At 52.2% G+C, this 17,255-nt stretch overlaps 1 protein-coding gene across 1 annotated transcript in view; it reads left to right on the forward strand.

Annotated features, from left to right (window-relative positions):
* Positions 1-17,255, forward strand: part of TUB (TUB bipartite transcription factor) — a 59,593-nt gene that overhangs the window by 32,435 nt on the left and 9,903 nt on the right. The window contains 2 exon segments of the mRNA XM_063095581.1: positions 16,023-16,074; positions 16,525-16,687. Coding sequence (XP_062951651.1) covers positions 16,023-16,074; positions 16,525-16,687 — 215 coding nt within the window.

Genomic DNA, 17,255 nt, shown 5'->3' on the forward strand with positions numbered 1-17,255 from the left:
GCTGCTGGGACCACCCACAGCGCTTGTACTTCCTTCTGTGTAACAACTCCTCAGGGTTGCTGTGAGCTGTCACTGAGATAACACAAGTAAGCACTTCACTCAGTGCAGGCCCTACATGAGGCTCCGTGAGCGGGAGCTCTCATTACTAAATGTTGTCACATCTCCATGGTCCTTTGGACTTCGACCCAACCTTCACAGGCTCATGTTCCTTCTCTCGGTTCATCCTCACATACCCTGTGCAGTAGTCAAGTCATGCATTGTCTCCACTTATGAGATGAGGAAGATGAGGCAAGCCCCTGAGAGTGGTCCTTGGTCACCCAGTGAGTTAGCAGCACTGAGAGGACGAGAATTCAGCTCCTATAAGTCTTGCATGTTTTCACTTCTATGTGTTTCTTCTATAAAACACAAGAATCCTATCCTTATTTCAGAGTTGAGTGAACTATAATCATCTTCTTTGTCTCCTAACAGCCCCACTGTAAGGAGTCAAAATATCAGTGAAAGTTAGTGCTGAAAGGAGCCTTAGAGATTATTCCATTCCCTGATTTTCATGAGGTACAGAGAGGGGACATACTCACTCAAGGTCACACAGCACATTAGCGACAGAGCCAGGATGGAAACTGGGACTGGTGTTCTTTGCTCTATACCTGCAGCCACTATAGAAATTAGAACTTTTATCCCCATTTCAGAGTCGGGAAAATTAAGCCAGAGAGGTAACACAGCTTGACTCCAAACCCATAGCATCACCTTTTGGGACTCTGCTTCTTCAGTGACCTGGTGGCTTTACAGTCTGTTATTTATTAATCAGCAGCAGCAAAAGGGGAGGGCCATGGAGTGAAAAGGTGGTGTGTGGGGGTAATAAACTTTGCAAATAGTTTAAATTGTATTTCAGGGACCCATTCCTTTTGCTAGAGAGATGGGTTTCTGAATTCAGACTAGGATTGTTTAAAATGAATTTTACATTTTTCAATAACCATGGTTTTCTTAGACGAGGGGATAAAACAGGTCAAAAACACAAATTCATAGGCTTTTCTGAAAGGTTACAAAATGAAATGTTCTTTGCAAGAGGATATGAAGGAAATGGCTCTCTGTTTGACAAAGGAGAAGGCTCTGCTAGATAAATCCCACATTATGAACAAATGGGAGCTCTCTCCCTCTCTTCCTGACCAGCTTAATTCCTTGTTGCTTATCTGCAAATCCAATAATGCTGCTAAAACAAACCCCTTCTGGATGCTGAGCACAGGGGCCTGAGCCTCAGCTCCAGAAGCCCTCTCTCTGTTTATAACCTCAGCCTCTGCTCCTGGGAGAGCTGGGCCAAGATGCCTTGTGGGGACATGGGCAGGAGGACCTGGCTAGGAAGGGAAGCTTCCCCAGGTCAGGGACGCCGTGCTTCAGTCCTGGCTCTCCCTGCCCAGGAAACTCAGCAAACAGAGCCTCAAAATGGAACAGGGTGGAGTGGGTAAAAAGGGGGACTGAGGTTCAGCATCCTTCCCGCACTTTCCCTGCTCCCCCTCAGACAAATAACCGGGCTAAGAATTGCAGATGTTTCTTGTGCCATCATGCATCAGTGTGTGGCCATCTGGTGTCATCTTAGCAATATGTCTTATTACACTAGGTGTCCAAGGATATTTCAACATGTGTGGTTTTAAAAATATTATTCCTTTATTTACCAAATCCACTGTGTGCCAATAGTATGTTTTTTGTCTGTCTCTCCCAGTTGTGAGAGTGGGGATGTTGTCTGTGCTGTCCAGAGGTCTTAGGAGGTCTCAGGAGCCACGTGGATAGAGGGACCACCAGGAATGGAGGATGTAACCCCTAGGGTGGCTGATGACACTAGACTGTCTTTGTCACCCTGGACAACTTTTTGTGAGACCATAGCTGGTGGAGCTTTTCTATAGGACATTATACTTCCCTACAGTATTGTACTCCATCTCATAAACCTGTTTCTCTGTCGTTAAAAATTCCCCAATAAAGGATGCTTAGTGATGCATCCTGTGAACATAGAATTAGATTACTTAACCAAGTCCCAATTGATAGACATTTCGTCCCCTCTCCTCCAGCCAATTTCCCCTATCAGAAATAAAGCTTTAATGAATATCTTTGTGCATAAACCTTTGACTTCATTGCCTATTTCCTTTGGCTAGGTTTCTAGAACAGGACTTAGTGAGGAAAGGGCTGGGGCTGTCCTTGTTTTTTCTAGAGGATGGTAGTTAAGCCTGTGAGCTTTAGAACTCTCGGCTGCCTGAGTTTGAATTTGAACTCTGTCACTTATTTTCGGTGTGACTTTGAGCAGGTTATACATAACTTTTGGCTTCTTCATCTGTAAAATGGGGATAATAATAGCACTTACCTCATAGTGTTTTTGTGAGGTTTAAATGAGAGAAGTCATGTGTAGTTAGGTTGAATAGGCATGACTCACGAGGTGTAATCAGAAAGCAAACTTTATTTTTGTCTCCCATGGTCTCTTTCAATTTATTCTATGGGGCTATTTTCCCCCCTAAAAGTAGATAAAATTTAGGGTAAGTCACATGACTTTTCTGGCCATTTTCAGGTAACCAAAGGTTGTCCTGTCAGTAATTAATAGGTCCTGTCGAAAAAAATCTTTAAACTTCAGAGTCACACCAACTCCTCTTGCCCAGCACAGTCTGTATAGGCCAGCTGCTGTGGGGAGAGGGTCCCCGGCAAATGGAAGTTCTGACCCTTTCCAGGGTCCAAGGTGGAGGGAGGGAGGAAGATAGAGGAGAGGAGCAGGAAAGTTCTTCAGTGACTATACTCTGAAGAGCGAGAGTCATATTCTCTGGGCCTCCCTCTCACTGGGGTGTTTTGTGGGTTCTTGGAGACCACTGCATCACTGGGGTCTTTCCCTGCACTTGCTTGGTGTGGGCGATGCTCCTTCCCCATAGCTCGTCCTATGGTTCCTTTCTCAGGCTCTGGGAAACCTGGACTCACCCTCTCCCCCAGTGTCACCTCCTTCCACAAGGGAGCCCTATTGGCCTGGACCTAAGACAATCATATCTGGCTTTCATGCTGGGACCCACATCAGTCCACAGGACACACTCACATATCTTCTGTTCTGCAAACCCGGGAGCACAGGTCAATCCCGAAGCAGCAGCATCCTGTCTGCCATCACGGCAGCCAGCTGCCACTTGCTCTTTGGATTTGTCAGGTATAAATCAGATGCCTGTGCACTGTAGCCCCAAGACCATTGTGGCCACATGTTACACTTTCCTGGGGGGGTCTCCCTAAAGCTCCACTTATTAGGGCTCACTGGACCCCAAGGGCTCTCTCTGAAATTTCTTCTAAACCTCCAACAACCCAGCCTCTCTCATAGTTTGTATGTGCTAGAGATGAGTGTCAGCTAATAGTACAGATGCAGGTTTTCACCACCTCTTTTTCAAGAGTTGTATCTCACTTCACTTTGGAATGTGATATCTGTTCATTCGGAGCCCCCCTGGAGCCTAGATTGGAAGAGCTCCAGGTCACCATCCTGTTGCCCGTATTTGTTTTTATGAACACACAGAGGAGTGCCTGGCATAGAGCATGAACTCAACAAATGAGAGCTGTGCATGATCCCAGCTCATGGGCTCATTATTTACCTTCACTTCATGACCATTATACTTGGTTTTATTTCTGTTACCTTGTCTGATGCCTAAGTTTTATGTTTCCTGTAGACTATACTTTTGTGTGTGTGTGGAGATTATTTGTTTTTATCTTCAGCAGTGATTTGGAAAATAGACATATTGTTTTTAATTTTACTAGTGGTTACCCTACATTTTTCAAGGACATCATAAGCCTATTTATCTCACTCTAATCATTGACAGTGGGGCAATATCTTTGTATTCTGCAGTTATGTAAATGGGAACTACAGAGGGCACCATCTGGCCACTCAACTTATGTTACCATCTTGCCATGACATCTCCTCAACAGCTCTGAAAAGGCACTGGCCTCTGTTTTAGGACCTGCACATCTTGTACTGGACTTTCCTGACAGCCATCTAGTAGTTTTCAATACCACGAGACTTGTCTCTATCTTCCATTTTGTTCCTAATTATATCTTTCTAAGGGTTACATTTGGGCAGGTTATTCTTGTCTTAAAACCCTTAAATTGTTCCCCATCAGCTATAGGATAAAACCCAAACTCTCTAGCCAGATGTTCAGGGTGACACATGACCTGGCCCTACCTTAACATTCTAGGCCCATCTCCTGCCACACCAAACCACTCACCTACATGCCACATTGGTTTTCAAGTGCATTGGTGACTCTCATGTCTCATGACTTTGTTCATGTCATCCTCTGTCTGGAATGCCTGGTCAATAACATAATCTTGAAAACCATTAATTTTCCTCCTCCTTTTCTTGTCAGCCCATCAAAATCCTACTCATCCTTCAAGGCCCAACTCAACTGTCATTCTTTTCCATTCCCAGGAAAGGCTTGTCCTAACTTGACCCTCCTCCTTCCAGTACCATTGACTGCCCCTTCTCTGCAGCCCCCGCCCCCAGCACTCTGTGCACCTGTACTGTAACCCCAACACCTTGAAGCTGAGTATAGTCATTATGTCTTCCCATCTCCCCGGCCAGACTGAAAGCTCCCTGAGAGCAGCCCTGCACCTGACCCCTGCCAAAGCCACTGCAGCCCTGCATCAGGCTTTGAGGCCCAGTAGGGTCTAGTTGACAGTTGATTGATTTGAGTTGCCTTCCTCAGACTGCAAGGTCACAATGCCAAGCCACCAGGCAAGGACCCAATCTGAATAAATATTCATTTATTATTCATATCTCCTTGCTTCCAAAATAGACTGGAGGGGGTCACACTCAATAAAACTGTTACACTGGGGGTAGAAAATATAAGATTTCACATGGAAGTGGCAAGGAGCAAAAATGCTAACCTTCTTCCCATGGGTGAACTGTTCTTGCCGAGGGGCGCTTGCACTAGAGTCCTCAACCTCAGGTGGCAGAGGTGAGGGTCTCCTTTCGACTGCTTCAGTCCCCACACATTCCTTCACCCCCCTCACAAACCATCACCATATTTGAAAACGCCTAAATGCAATGAGGAGAATTTAAATTCACGGCAAATATTTCATCCTTGCAGGATTTGGACAGGTGGTGAGGAAGGCATGTTGGGATTTCTTTGTGGCAGTGTTGCAATAGAGATAACTTTGTTCCTAGGGCTGAATTTGAAAAGTTTAGGCCCTTCTTCAAGGGTCACTATATGGAGCAGTTATCAAATACAACTTTTAACCATGGCCTGGTATTTTTTTCTTTTCTTTTTTTTTTTGCTGCTGGCCAATAAGAGAATCTGAACCCATGACCTTGGCATTACTAGCACCACTCTCTCCCAAGTGAGCTAACTGGCCAGCCCTGGAGTGGCTTTTTGATGGAAGCCAAAGGCATAAACTTAAAATGTCAACTAGGGAAGCCATTTGAGTGGGAAAACCCATCATGTGTTCTGAGTGGAGTGCGAACACTCAAGCACCTTATAGAGCTCACAGAAGCACAGACATCCTCCCCTTGCACACACATCAACACACCATCCAACAAATTTTCTTGTGCAGACCTGTTCAGATTGCAGGACCATCTCTCACACACACACTCACACACACTAGTGTGTACACTGGTACACAGTCCCCCTGGTTCCTCCACATCCCATGTGCACACACACTCGTGTGCACACACATTCACACAGACACTCATACGTACACCGGCATAAGGCCCACTGGCTCCCCTACATTCCATGTGCATACACTCACTCATGCATACACTGGCACACAGGCCTACCAGCTCTCCCACATCCCATGCACGCACACAGACTCCGCAGGAAGAGACATGGAGAGCCGTCTTACTTCTGCACCTCACTCTGCCTCCAGATTTTGCTCCCTTAGGACAGAGCCTAAAGTGTCTCTTTAATAGATTCAATTATTCCAGGCTCCTGAGACCTTCCATCTTAATTCTGATTGCTTTAAAGTGTCAGATAATTTGGGAATAAAAGGGGGGAAACAGCCTTACATCCTTGAAGAGAAAGTCTTCTGGGCTCTAGTTGTCTCTGAAGTGATAGCTGCTAATTGCAACTTTAGGAGGGGTGGTCTGGAGGGTGGGGCCTCTGGGGGTCAAAGCTTTCTGGCCTCTTGCTTATGGGCAGGATTGTGTCCTGAAAGACAGAGGCCTCCTGCCGGTCTCTGAGGCAGGACCTATCCCTTTCTGCTGCCCTTTCTAGGAGGCAAACCAGGGTGAAAACAGGCCCAGGCCAAGCACCCTAACAGGCAAGGAAACAGCCCTGCTTTCTGCCTTCTGCATTCCACTCCCAGGTGATTTATTTCATCTGTTCTGTATCCCCAGTGATAGTTATAGCTCTTGGAGGTTGATAAATAATCAGCAGTCAAAGCATTCAGAGAGCAACGATGCTGTGCTAAACAAAGATGGATCTGACCTGTCCTAGGCTCCAGAACCCTGGGGAGAGAGGCTGGGTGTGTGTGCATGTATGTGTGTGCACTGCTAGAACTGTGATAGGCAGGAAGGAGGCTGAGGGTAAGGGCTATGGACCCAGACTGCCAGTGTGTGAATGCCAGCTTCACCATCGACCAGTTGTGTGACTTTGGGAAAGATCCTTGCCTTCTCTGTGCCTCAGTTTCCTTTGCTATAAAATGCGTATGATAATAGCACTTACTTCCTAGGGTGGTTATGAGGATTAAAAGAGTTATGATATATAGATAGAACCTAACACGGCTCCTTCCACTTAGCAAGTGCTCCGGATATCTTGGTTATGGTGTTTTATAGTTAATGGACAAGACAAGCAAGGCTGAAAGGCTAGGAGAGTCCTGGGGTGGGGTTCCTGGCTGTGGCCCTCCCTCAGACAGCTGGCTGTTCTTACAGTCACGCGGGCACCAGAGCCTCTTTAGTGCCAGAGGATCCCCTGACAGACACTCTACTGGCATGGTTGGTCTGCTGAATCCAGGGTGTACATGAGGATGCCCCGTGTACTATGGGGGCTGTGCTCCTCAGCAGACCCTGCCCTGGTCACCAGCTCCACACTCACAGCGCCTTGGCTGACCCTCCAACCTGCTGCTCAGCGGAGTGCTGGCCACTCCCCTCTTCTTTCACCAGCCCTGCTGTGGATATCCCCTACCCTCCACCTCAAAGTGCCATGCCTTGTTTGGGAGTTGGTCCCAGTCACAGCCAGGACCTCATCAGCATGCAGAGACTTTTAACATTATCTTTGGTGAGAGGTTTTTGCCTTCCCTTAACTGCGCCCCCAGAAAGGGCTTTGGAGGTCAGGGAGATCCTGGTTCAATATCAGCTCCATCTCTTCCTAGCTCTAAGTCCCCAGGCATCTTAGTATGCCTGAGAATTTATTCTCTGAGAAATACAGATAAAATATTTTTTTCTGAAGGCTATTGTGGACGTTAAATACAATGAATTCTTAAGGGCTGGGAATGCAATAGACAGTAAACATTATCCTTGCCTTGACTGCGATAGCTTAGATGGGAAGGACCCCCCACTGAGACATACCTCCTTTATCAAAACCGAAGAGCAAGGTTCCCCAGGCGGGCGTGTGAGAACTCGGAGAGGGAGGGAGGGTGCGGGGGAAGGCCGGCATCCGCGCCTCGGCCTGGAGGTTCCCCGGGACCTCTTCCAGCACAACTGGATTCCCCGCCCAATCTGAGCAGCTGTTTCCCATCCCTTAGAGGTGATGGGTAGGCCAGGTAGCTAGGCAGGCAGGTGTTAGAATTATCCCCGTTCCACAGAGGAAGAAACTGAGGCTCGGTGATGTGGGGACCCGCCTGGTAGCAGCGCAGCTGTTAGCGAAGGCGGGGGCGGGCGCGGGCACGGTCACGCGTGTGCGTCGTGAATCCCGGCGATTCGGGGGAAGGGGGCGGGGGCGGGGGCGCTTCGGAGGCCCCGAGCGGGCCTGGGGGCGGGGTCTCTGCCGGGGCGGGCCGCCGCTGCTGCCGCCGCCGCCGCGCACTGCTCCCGGCCGGCCGGGGCGGAGAGGGGCGCCGGGCGGTGCGGGCCGGCCTCTCCCGCCTGCGCGCGCGCGCCCGCCCGCCCGCCGAGACGCCGCGCACTCCCTCCGCCTCGCCCGTTGCACCGGTTGCGCCGCGCAGGCAGCCGCTCGCTGAGACTGCGGCCGGGGCCCTGGCGTGCAGCGCGGGCCTCGGCGGGGCCCAGCGCCCCGGCCCGGGAGGATGCGGTCCGGGGCGGCCCGGGAGCTGATCAGGGCCCCCGCGTCGGCCCCCACGGGCCCCGGCTTCCAGGTCCGCAGCCGCCTCCCTGCCCCGGAGAGACATGACTTCCAAGTCGCATTCCGACTGGATTCCCTACAGGTACGCGGCCGCCGGCCCCCACCTTCTGTTCAACTCGGGGACGCGGGCCCGCCTCAGCACCCGCCAACGCTGAGGGCGGGGGGCAGGCTCGAGGGCGCCGATCCGGGGGCGCCCACCATCCCTGACCCGGGACGTGGGGCCGGCTGGAAACACCCGGCCGGGGCGCAAGGCACCTATACCCTTCCCACCTATCCCAACACTGGGGCGCCGGTTGGAGACGCTGTTCTTTCCTACCCCAACTTTGGGGGCTTGGCGGACTGAACCTGCCTGCTCTGTTCCACCCCTTTATTGGCTGCGGTTGCTGGAAGGGGCCAGTGTGGGCCTTGTAGGGTCCGGCAGCATCATGTGGCCGCTTGGTGGGAGCGCACACTACTCTGAGCCTCCAACTAGGCCCAGCACCCGGTCACACGCATGTATAGCGTGCGCGCACTCATTTACACATCTGCACGCATGCACCGACAGGTCCCCGCATCGGTCCGAGACGCGCCTGCTGGTCGGTTCACAGCCTCAAAGCATGGATTCATGGAGACCGTTACTCTGAACCAAGCACATGGCCGCTCATACGCACATGCGTTCATTTATCTCTACACACACGAATTGTTGGGTTCACACAGGCGCGTGCCTACATATCTGTGCACATGCACATCCTGTATCCGGAGAATAGCTGACACCTACTGCCCACTCCCAAGTACTGTTCAGTATCTTTCAGAGACTCGTAATCTACTTATGTGTCTACACCTGGACACACACCAGCTCACAATATGTAGAACTGCCCTCACATGCACAAAAGCACTCGACACACTCAGAAGCCCCTCACCCTATGTTCCCAGACACTGTGGGCTCTCCCAGCTGCCTGGGAGGTGGGTGGCGAGGTGGTCGCCTGGGCTTCACGCAGGTGCAAGTCTTTCCCCATCCACTCTACTCCATTCTCTTACCAGGGAAGGAGCTCATTGCCATGGCAGCACCAGATCCTTAGCCACCCATTGGCTTCTTGGTTGCCATGGGCTACAGGGCTGTCTCTAGGCCTCCCTGAGAGGCATGTGTGTGAAAAGGGTGCTGGGCTGCTGAGGCCTGCTGTGCTATTGCCCATCCAGGTGCATGTACCTGTCGGTAGCAGACCAGACCCTCAGGACCCGCCCTGTAGCACAAGCCTGCTCTCAGGCTTGATACCAGTCACTGAGAAAATAATTCTGACAGAGCTCTTCTATGTGTCTGTCCAGACAGCATCCCAAATGGAAACCAGCTAAGGCTGTCCCAGGCTTGTTAAAAGCAGATTCTTTTGCATTCAGGCACATGTCATTGGCCTGGGAATTCAGGGTTTCTCTTGAGAATTGTTGTTGCCTCTAATCTCAGCTCCTGTGGGCGTTTCAGGGCTTCCCACATTATTTTGTCGTTCCTCCACCACCACCACCACACACACACACGTGTGTGCACACACAAGTCACCCATAGGGTCTCCTGGTGACATGCAGTAACACCCCAGAGTCTCATGTGGATCAGGGAGATATTCCCATCAGGGGCCAGGTGCTGTGCTGGCTCAGAAGAGCTGCCACCCCAAACAGACACCCAGGCTGGGGGCACAGGTAGTTTCTGGAGCATCCTGGTCCTTCTTGGCACATGTGGGCTGAGGACCTTCTAGAAGACAGTGCAGCCCCATGGATTATCAGTAACCTTTTCTAGCAGAGGTGTCTGGCAGCGCCTGTGGGCTGAGTGCACTCCAGTGCTGTGGAAGGACCTGTGGCAGGGTGGCCACAGACTAACTCAGAAGCTGAGGGGGGCAGCACTTACGGCCATGGAGATGATGGTGTGTTTAGGATTGGGCAAACTGGAGGCTGGGTCAGGCCAGGTCATGGTTCAGGAAGCCTCTCCCAAGAAGCCTCTGCCAGGAAGCCAAGGACTAAAGCAACTTGTAAAGTGAGTGCATGGATCTTAGAGAAAATCTGGCTCAAGCTGGGGAGGCTTAAGCCTGCTCCCGGGAAGGGGGTCCCTAAGGAAGTAGGAATGTCTCCAGGAAATAACTGTCCTCCAGCAAGTGCCCAGGGCATGGGCATCCTGCAAGAGTGATTTGGCTCTTGTCCCAGCCCAGGCCCAAATACCCCTCTCCCCATGCCCACACACTCAGCCTGGAGCACCAAATCCTGCAACCCTGGAAGCCTAGCCCTGGGAGTAGCTTGGGCCCTTTTGGCCCTGCCCTGCCTGCTTTTCTCATTCCTCTGTCACCTGCCTTCTTGTTCTGTTGTAGGGATGGTAGGTGTCTAGATGGGAGCAGGCTGTAGTCAGAAGTTGCCAGGATCCTTTTTGCCCTGTCCTGCTGGTGTCTTACTGGGCGTGCACTTAGCCTCAGAAAGCATTGGACTTGAGGTATAGACTTTCAAAGTGGGGAGACCTGGGCTGAGAGAAAGAGATTCAGATTGCCTTTTGCATTAACTGGGCTGCTGACTGCAGTCAAAGCCACATGCCTGTCTGATCTCAGAGAAAACTGGGGCAGGAGACAAGGTATTTTACTTGCAGATGGGGGTGGAGATGATGGCACATGTGCACGTTCTTTGACTGGTGTGAGGTTTCCCTAATGCCACAGCATGTCAGAACTGGAATGTGGCATTTGGTTTGTGGGTGAGGGGCTGGCTGACTTCTTGTTACTCTGCTGGTGGGGGTTTTACTCCCATCTGTGCTGGCTGCACCTTGCATTCCCTGGGTCGAGCTCAGTCTCTTTGAAGCAGTGCAGTGATAGTTGGTGATAATCTTACGCGTAATTTTGGCTCAGTTTATAATGATCACAGATTAATCTTACATTCTGACTTAGAAGAGAGCCATTTAGTGTGTAAAGTTAACAACTGGAATCATTTTTGCCATTTATTTTTTCTATTACTACAAGTAATTTCCATTTCTGCCAGTTTCGCTTTACCACTGTTCTTGAAGACATTAAATCCCTGTGTTGCATGACTTTACAGCCTTTAATAAGTTTTAGGTGGAGTCTTGAGAGTTAGTAGGACTATGGCCCACAGGCATATTGGAGGACCTTGCCAGATGGGATTGGTGGCCAGTGCTGTCCTCAGTGCTCTTGTCTGCATGGTCCTGAGGCCATTGCCTGGTGTTTCCTTCACCAGATCATGAACTCCTTGAGAGCAGGGACCTTATCTGGTCCCATGTGTCCCCAGCATGACCCAGCATAAACAAGTTGCCCACTTCTTTGAATCAAAGTGGCATGTCTATGTAGCTTTAGGGCTTCCTCAGCTCTCCTGGCACCACACCTGGATTCTCAGCACACCTGAGGAATACAGTGCTCTCCCATCATGATGGGTCCTCCTGAAGCACTGCTTGAAAATCATGGCCCTAGGTCATAGAATGGGAACCTCAGTCTGGGAGGGCCCTTACAGGCCATCTAGTTCCCTGTGTGAATGCTCCCTGTAGCACCCCTGACTGTTAGAAACTGTCTTTCTTGTGCTGAGCCTAAGTGTGTTTCTGGGTTCCCTCTCCTCTTGGCCATTGTTAGGATTCTCCCACACTTCCTCACTTTGCCTTCTGGGGAGCAGTATGACTACTGATTGAGCAAGACTCCTGACTCTTTCAGTTCTGCAGGTTTGGCCTCAGAGTTGCCATGGATGCTTGGGCCCACCACTTCTCCTTTGGCAGCAGCCTTATAGCAACTCCCCAATTTCCTTTTTGTTCTTTAGAGATCACCAGCTGTGGCTCATGGTCTCCATTTACATGGCTGAGCATTAGAATCATCTAAGGCACTTGCTTTAAAAAAGAAAGTGAGATTGGGGTTGATTTGGGAGTGTGTTCCCCAGCAGTTCTGAATTACCAAGGTAGGGCTTAGTGCCCCTAGCAGTTTTAATGCATCTGGTAAGTCTGGGCATGCAGATGGCCCATCCTAGGATGCTGGAAGTCTGTGAGCAGCATGTTCCTCTCCCTTCTGGAGTTGCCCATTTCCACTGTCTTCCAAACAGCTGGTAGGCAACAGAAGCCACAGATCTGGACTTGCTGGGGGTCTGGCACTGGGCCCAGGGTCGCAGCCAGATACCCTGGGTGGTCTTTACTCCCCTGAAAGCTCACTTCTCTGATTTCCTGGGCCCAGCAGGGGCAGCTTCCACTGTGACTCAAGGGAAAGAATGAGAGCAAAGTGGGCACGGAGAGTGTATCCAGATGGTTGGGCCTGTCCCTAGGTTGTCCTGGCCCCTGGGCCTCTGGAGCAATGGATTAGCAGGAGCATATAAGGTGAAGTCTAAGAAGAAAGGGAGAGAAACAGGCTTCCTAAATATGTTGGCTGTGTCTTGCTTTTCCCCTGTGCCCTTGCCCCCTTGCTGTCAGTCATGGTTTACTCCCCAGATATCTGCCAGGTGCCTGGAGGGAGCAAGTGGATGTAAAACGGCTGGCTCCCTGGGAGGTGAAGTTGCCACCTCCTTGGCCCTGGGGAGAGCATATGGATTGGTGGATACTGCAGACTGGGTTTCTCTGACTGTCGTCAGCCAATGGCTGGTGCTTTTCTAGGCCTCCCTGGTCTGGCCCCCAGCAGGAGGCAACTGTAATGAAGGAGCTGCCAGGGTCAGCGGGAAGACCCATCCATCAGTGCCCTGTCTCCCGTCCGAGTTTGCTGGCGGGGCTGCAGCTGGCAGCCTGTGTTTGGCTGTGATTCCATAATTGGAGCTGGAGTCATTAAAAAGCCATTACTGTCTCCTTGCGTGGTTATCGTTCAGTGCAGCCTAGAACAGTGCCCAGCAGGAAGAGGCAGGCTGGGGAGGTGTTGGTGAGGAAGGAAGATGCCCTAGGAATGGTGCCATAGTGGAGATGGGGAGGCAGGGCCATCTGGGTGGGGGCGGGAGGAGAGCTGGGCCTGCTGAGGAAGTGAGAGGAGCTTTGATTCTGCTCTCTCTGGAGACAGCCATATCATCGTCATCATTGTGCTCCACAACACGGGGCTGCTTGCTGGGCAGCCTTTGTTATTCACCAGGGAGAGATGTGTGGTTGGATACTTGTCCTTAGCCAGGGACACCCACCTAGGTCAAGCTGGTTGCTGCTAGGTGCTTGTGGTCCACCTCATACTGTTGCAGCTCTCGTAGAAAAACGCCCTTTACTGGGAACCTGGCTTGCGCCACGTGTTGTGCCCACTCTTGGAGCCTCTTCATTTAGTTGGATTTGTCGTAGGCGCTCCTGGATGGGTCTTGCTGAGCTATGCACACTCCCATCCACCAGGAGCATGTTGCTTCTCCGCAGCTGCCGCCCCCAGCCGTGCACACTCCTTTCCTTCTGGGTACTCGAGCATGCCTGGAGGGGAGAGAGTTGGTGGGTGGCTCTCCAGGCTCTTCCGGAATAGCTGAGGTTTCTGGAATCTCTTTTCAGGAGCCTAGCCCTGGTATTCATCCATCCTTCTCTGAAGGCCTGTGGTTAAGTCCTTCCTACCTGTAATCTGACCTAGTAATCAGTGTGACTAAAGCCTGTGGCTCTCATTCTTCCCCATCAGGGAATGGAGGTGGGGACAGAGGAAGTAATGTTTTCATGGAAAGCAGCCTCCTGCCCCCGGCATAACTGTGTAGAAAGTCCATGGCAGTGGGACAGGGGTTTGTTGTAGGAAAACGTCCCCTGCCCCCCCCCCCCCCCCCCCCCCCCCCCGCCCGCATAGATAAGGATATTAGCCACCACTGTGAAATTAGCATTTCTGGAGGTGGCTTTGCTGACAGGAGCTTTACTTTTCAGCTGATGTCTCCTTTCTAAATGATTCTAGATATTTAGTGCCAGCACCATGGAAGGGATTTTCTTTGTTCTGCTCAGCCAAGCCCAGTTCCAGGGATGACCCAGATGACTGCCCCTGTCCCTGCCCTCTGAACATGTTAGTGGCTTGTGACTTCCCAGTAAGTTGTGAAATGTTCTCTCTCTGGCACGAAGGGCAGCCAGCACTGTCTTGTGGAGGTTGCACGCACTGTGAGGATTATAGCTGCCCAGGGACAGGGCTTGGCAAGCAGAGCACAGTAGCATTTCAGACCCAGTGGTTCCTGTCAGCCAGGTGCCATTGTCCAGATCCCAGAGCATTTTCACCCACATCCTGGAAGTAGTGAGTGTGCACTGCCCATGTGGCCGACCATAGTGGTCTGTGGGTCTGACCCTTTGAAGTCAGTCTGTGAGCAGATGCTTTGCCCTCGTGTTACTCAGGCCATTGACTTGAAGTGTAGAGTTGTAGCCTCAGACCTGGCAGGGCCCTCAGGCGTCTTGCTCACCCTGGTACCTGAGCCCTTTAGAAGTCCTTGTGGCAGTCCTCCAGCTGGGAAAGGCCTTCCCAGATGTCAAGTAGGTAGGACAGCTACCAGCTGAAAATATGTGTAGTCCTCACAGGTTGTGGCGAGGGAGGTGGGTGGATGAAGCCAGAGGCAGGTGGTGGGCAGTGTGTGATAGGACTTCCTGCCACCCTCTGGAGCCATCCCTTGGAGATACAGGTAGTTTAAGGGACATGTAGGTCAACGATTGTTCCAGCTAGAAAGGGGTTGGCTGTCAGGAGGAGGTGGACATGTCTTCACCTTGTCCTTGGCGTGATTTGACCTCATCCATCCCCCTTACGTGCATGATGTATTCACCTTCTCACAGGCACACCCAGTTCTTACACAGGTGTCTGTACACATGTGTGCACACTCATGAGATGTACTCACACACTTCCTTCCAGCCTCACACAAACCTCACGCCCTCGGGCATGCCTGCGCTGGTACCCACACACAGGTCTGGTTCAGGGGCAGGCTCCAGCATAACTGGGTCAGGGCTGCTTGGGGCTTCCCAGAGCTCAGAACCTCAGGCTCCAGCTCCACCCCATGCAGCTGTCCTGACCTTGGCTTTCATAGGATTTGGGCTGAGGTCTCATGCACATAACCTGGGCTAGCAGGAAATCTAAGTGGTTTGCATTACTCGCTCCATACTTGTGTCCTTCTTTCCTGGGAGGCAGGGCCAGGATGGGTGAGATGAAGCTACCCATCCCACTACTTGTGGGGCTCCGGATTTAATGTCCTCAGCTGCCTGTGTCATGTCTGTGGCCCAGGAAGGGCCTGGTGGTCGATTGCTGGGCTGTGCATTGATGTGTGGTGTCCATCTTGCAGACATCCTGCCCTAGCTCTGTGCTTGCCCTGCTCTGAGGGACTGGTTGGTCTCTTAGCCTTACTCTCCCAAATAAGGAGGACGCTTTGCACTCTCTAAGTGGGGAAAGGGAGTGGACAATGTTAGCATCTCCGCTCTGCTTACCTGGAGAGCCAGAAGTTTGCTTTGAACAGATGGGGAGAAGGCCTGCATGGGAGGACCCAGCATCTTCCAGAAACGATGGAAAGAAGTGGGGTGGAATGCTGTGAGCTCCCCATATGGAGTAGGCCCCGGGGTTTGAAGCCCAGCCTCAGGGCGTGGCTTGTGGGCGATGCCTCTGGATGGGATCCCCCGGATCTCTGTGTAGCCTGGCCCTGCTCAGGGATCCCAGGGGAAGGTCTCCTGTTGTACTTGCTGGGGCCAATCCAGCTGGGGCAACAGGGAACCTAGCAGGAGATAAGCTATCAAAGTGGCAGAAATATGTTTCAAGCCAGTTACTAGATGGCAGCCTCCACCCTTCCTCCCTCCACCATGTGGGCTCCCTGAATCCCAGGAGCCATGACGGGAGGGGTTTAAAGGACACAGAGGTTCTGGGATGGGTTCTGGGCTCTATCCTGGCAGCTCATAGGCAGGCCCTGAATGATCCTCTCTCCTCTGCAGTGTCTTAGATGATGAGGGCAGCAACCTGAGGCAGCAGAAGCTTGACCGGCAGGTGAGTGAGGCTGGGGCCTGGTGGAAGGGCAGAGTCAGCACTGGGACCTCTGAGGGCAGAGGGGGAGGGCTGTCCCTCTTCCCTGAGTGATCCTGTCTGATGGGGAAAGGGGCCCACCTGGAGGCATGCTTTCTCCTTTACCAGCTCAGCAGTAACGCTGCCTCAGTACATGGAGCTTCTGCCAGGCAGCCAGCCAGCAGGGTGACTGCAGCTGAAGGGATGGATGTCTGTGCTGTGATCCTGCCAAGGCAGCCTCCCTTTCCTGGACCCCAAGTCTAGGGGTGCCAAGGACATGGGGCCTTGGCCCACAGTGGGCTGTAGACCCCAGTGCAACCTCTGGTACCCAGCTGAGCAAGCAGGGCACTCTCTTGGATCCGTCTCTGGGAACCCCTCCCTCCTGGTGGAGGCGGTGGGCCAGCCAACCTCTGTGCCTGCCCTGTGCCTCTGTAGCGGGCCCTGCTGGAGCAGAAGCAGAAGAAGAAGCGCCAGGAGCCCCTGATGGTGCAGGCCAATACAGATGGGCGGCCTCGGAGCCGGCGGGCTCGGCAGTCAGAGGAGCAAGCCCCCCTGGTGGAGTCCTACCTCAGCAGCAGTGGCAACACCAGCTACCAAGGTACACCTGCTTGCTGCCCCAGGGACAGCCAGCCCAGGGAGACCCCTGCTCTGTGGCTCCACACCCTGCACTGTTTTGGGGAGCCCCTCAGGGACTTCCTGCCACCCTGGGCAGGTGAGGAGCTCATCCTGTCAGGATGTGCCCAGGCTGAGTATGGCTCTCAGCCCAGGTGAACAGCTGAGTGGAGTGGGTGGAAAAAACTGGGACCTACAGCCTTGGGTTCCTGCCTGCGCTCAGGCTGTTGCCTCCTGAGTCGGGTGCTGGGGCCAGCAGGCTAAAACTTTATGGAGTCAGGAGTTTAGAAGTCCATGTTTCTGATATGGAGCATTTCACCGAGAGCAGGAGGCAGCTCCTAAGAGTAGAACAGAGCCTGCTCACCACCAGTATTCTGTCTCCTGAGAGGAACCTGTCTCTCAGCATCCTGCCCCACACTAACTAGTGTCTCTTGGGACAAACGCCTGTCTCCTATCCTCCCTGAACTCCCTGCACCTTCAGTCTGCCTGGTCTCTGACCTGCAGGTCCCTGTCCCTGGCTCAGGCCTCCAGAATGGTAATGACCTGCAGCCTCC

The sequence above is a fragment of the Cynocephalus volans genome, chromosome 4, assembly GCF_027409185.1.
Source record: "Cynocephalus volans isolate mCynVol1 chromosome 4, mCynVol1.pri, whole genome shotgun sequence".
In the NCBI taxonomy this organism is placed as follows: Eukaryota; Metazoa; Chordata; class Mammalia; order Dermoptera; family Cynocephalidae; genus Cynocephalus; species Cynocephalus volans.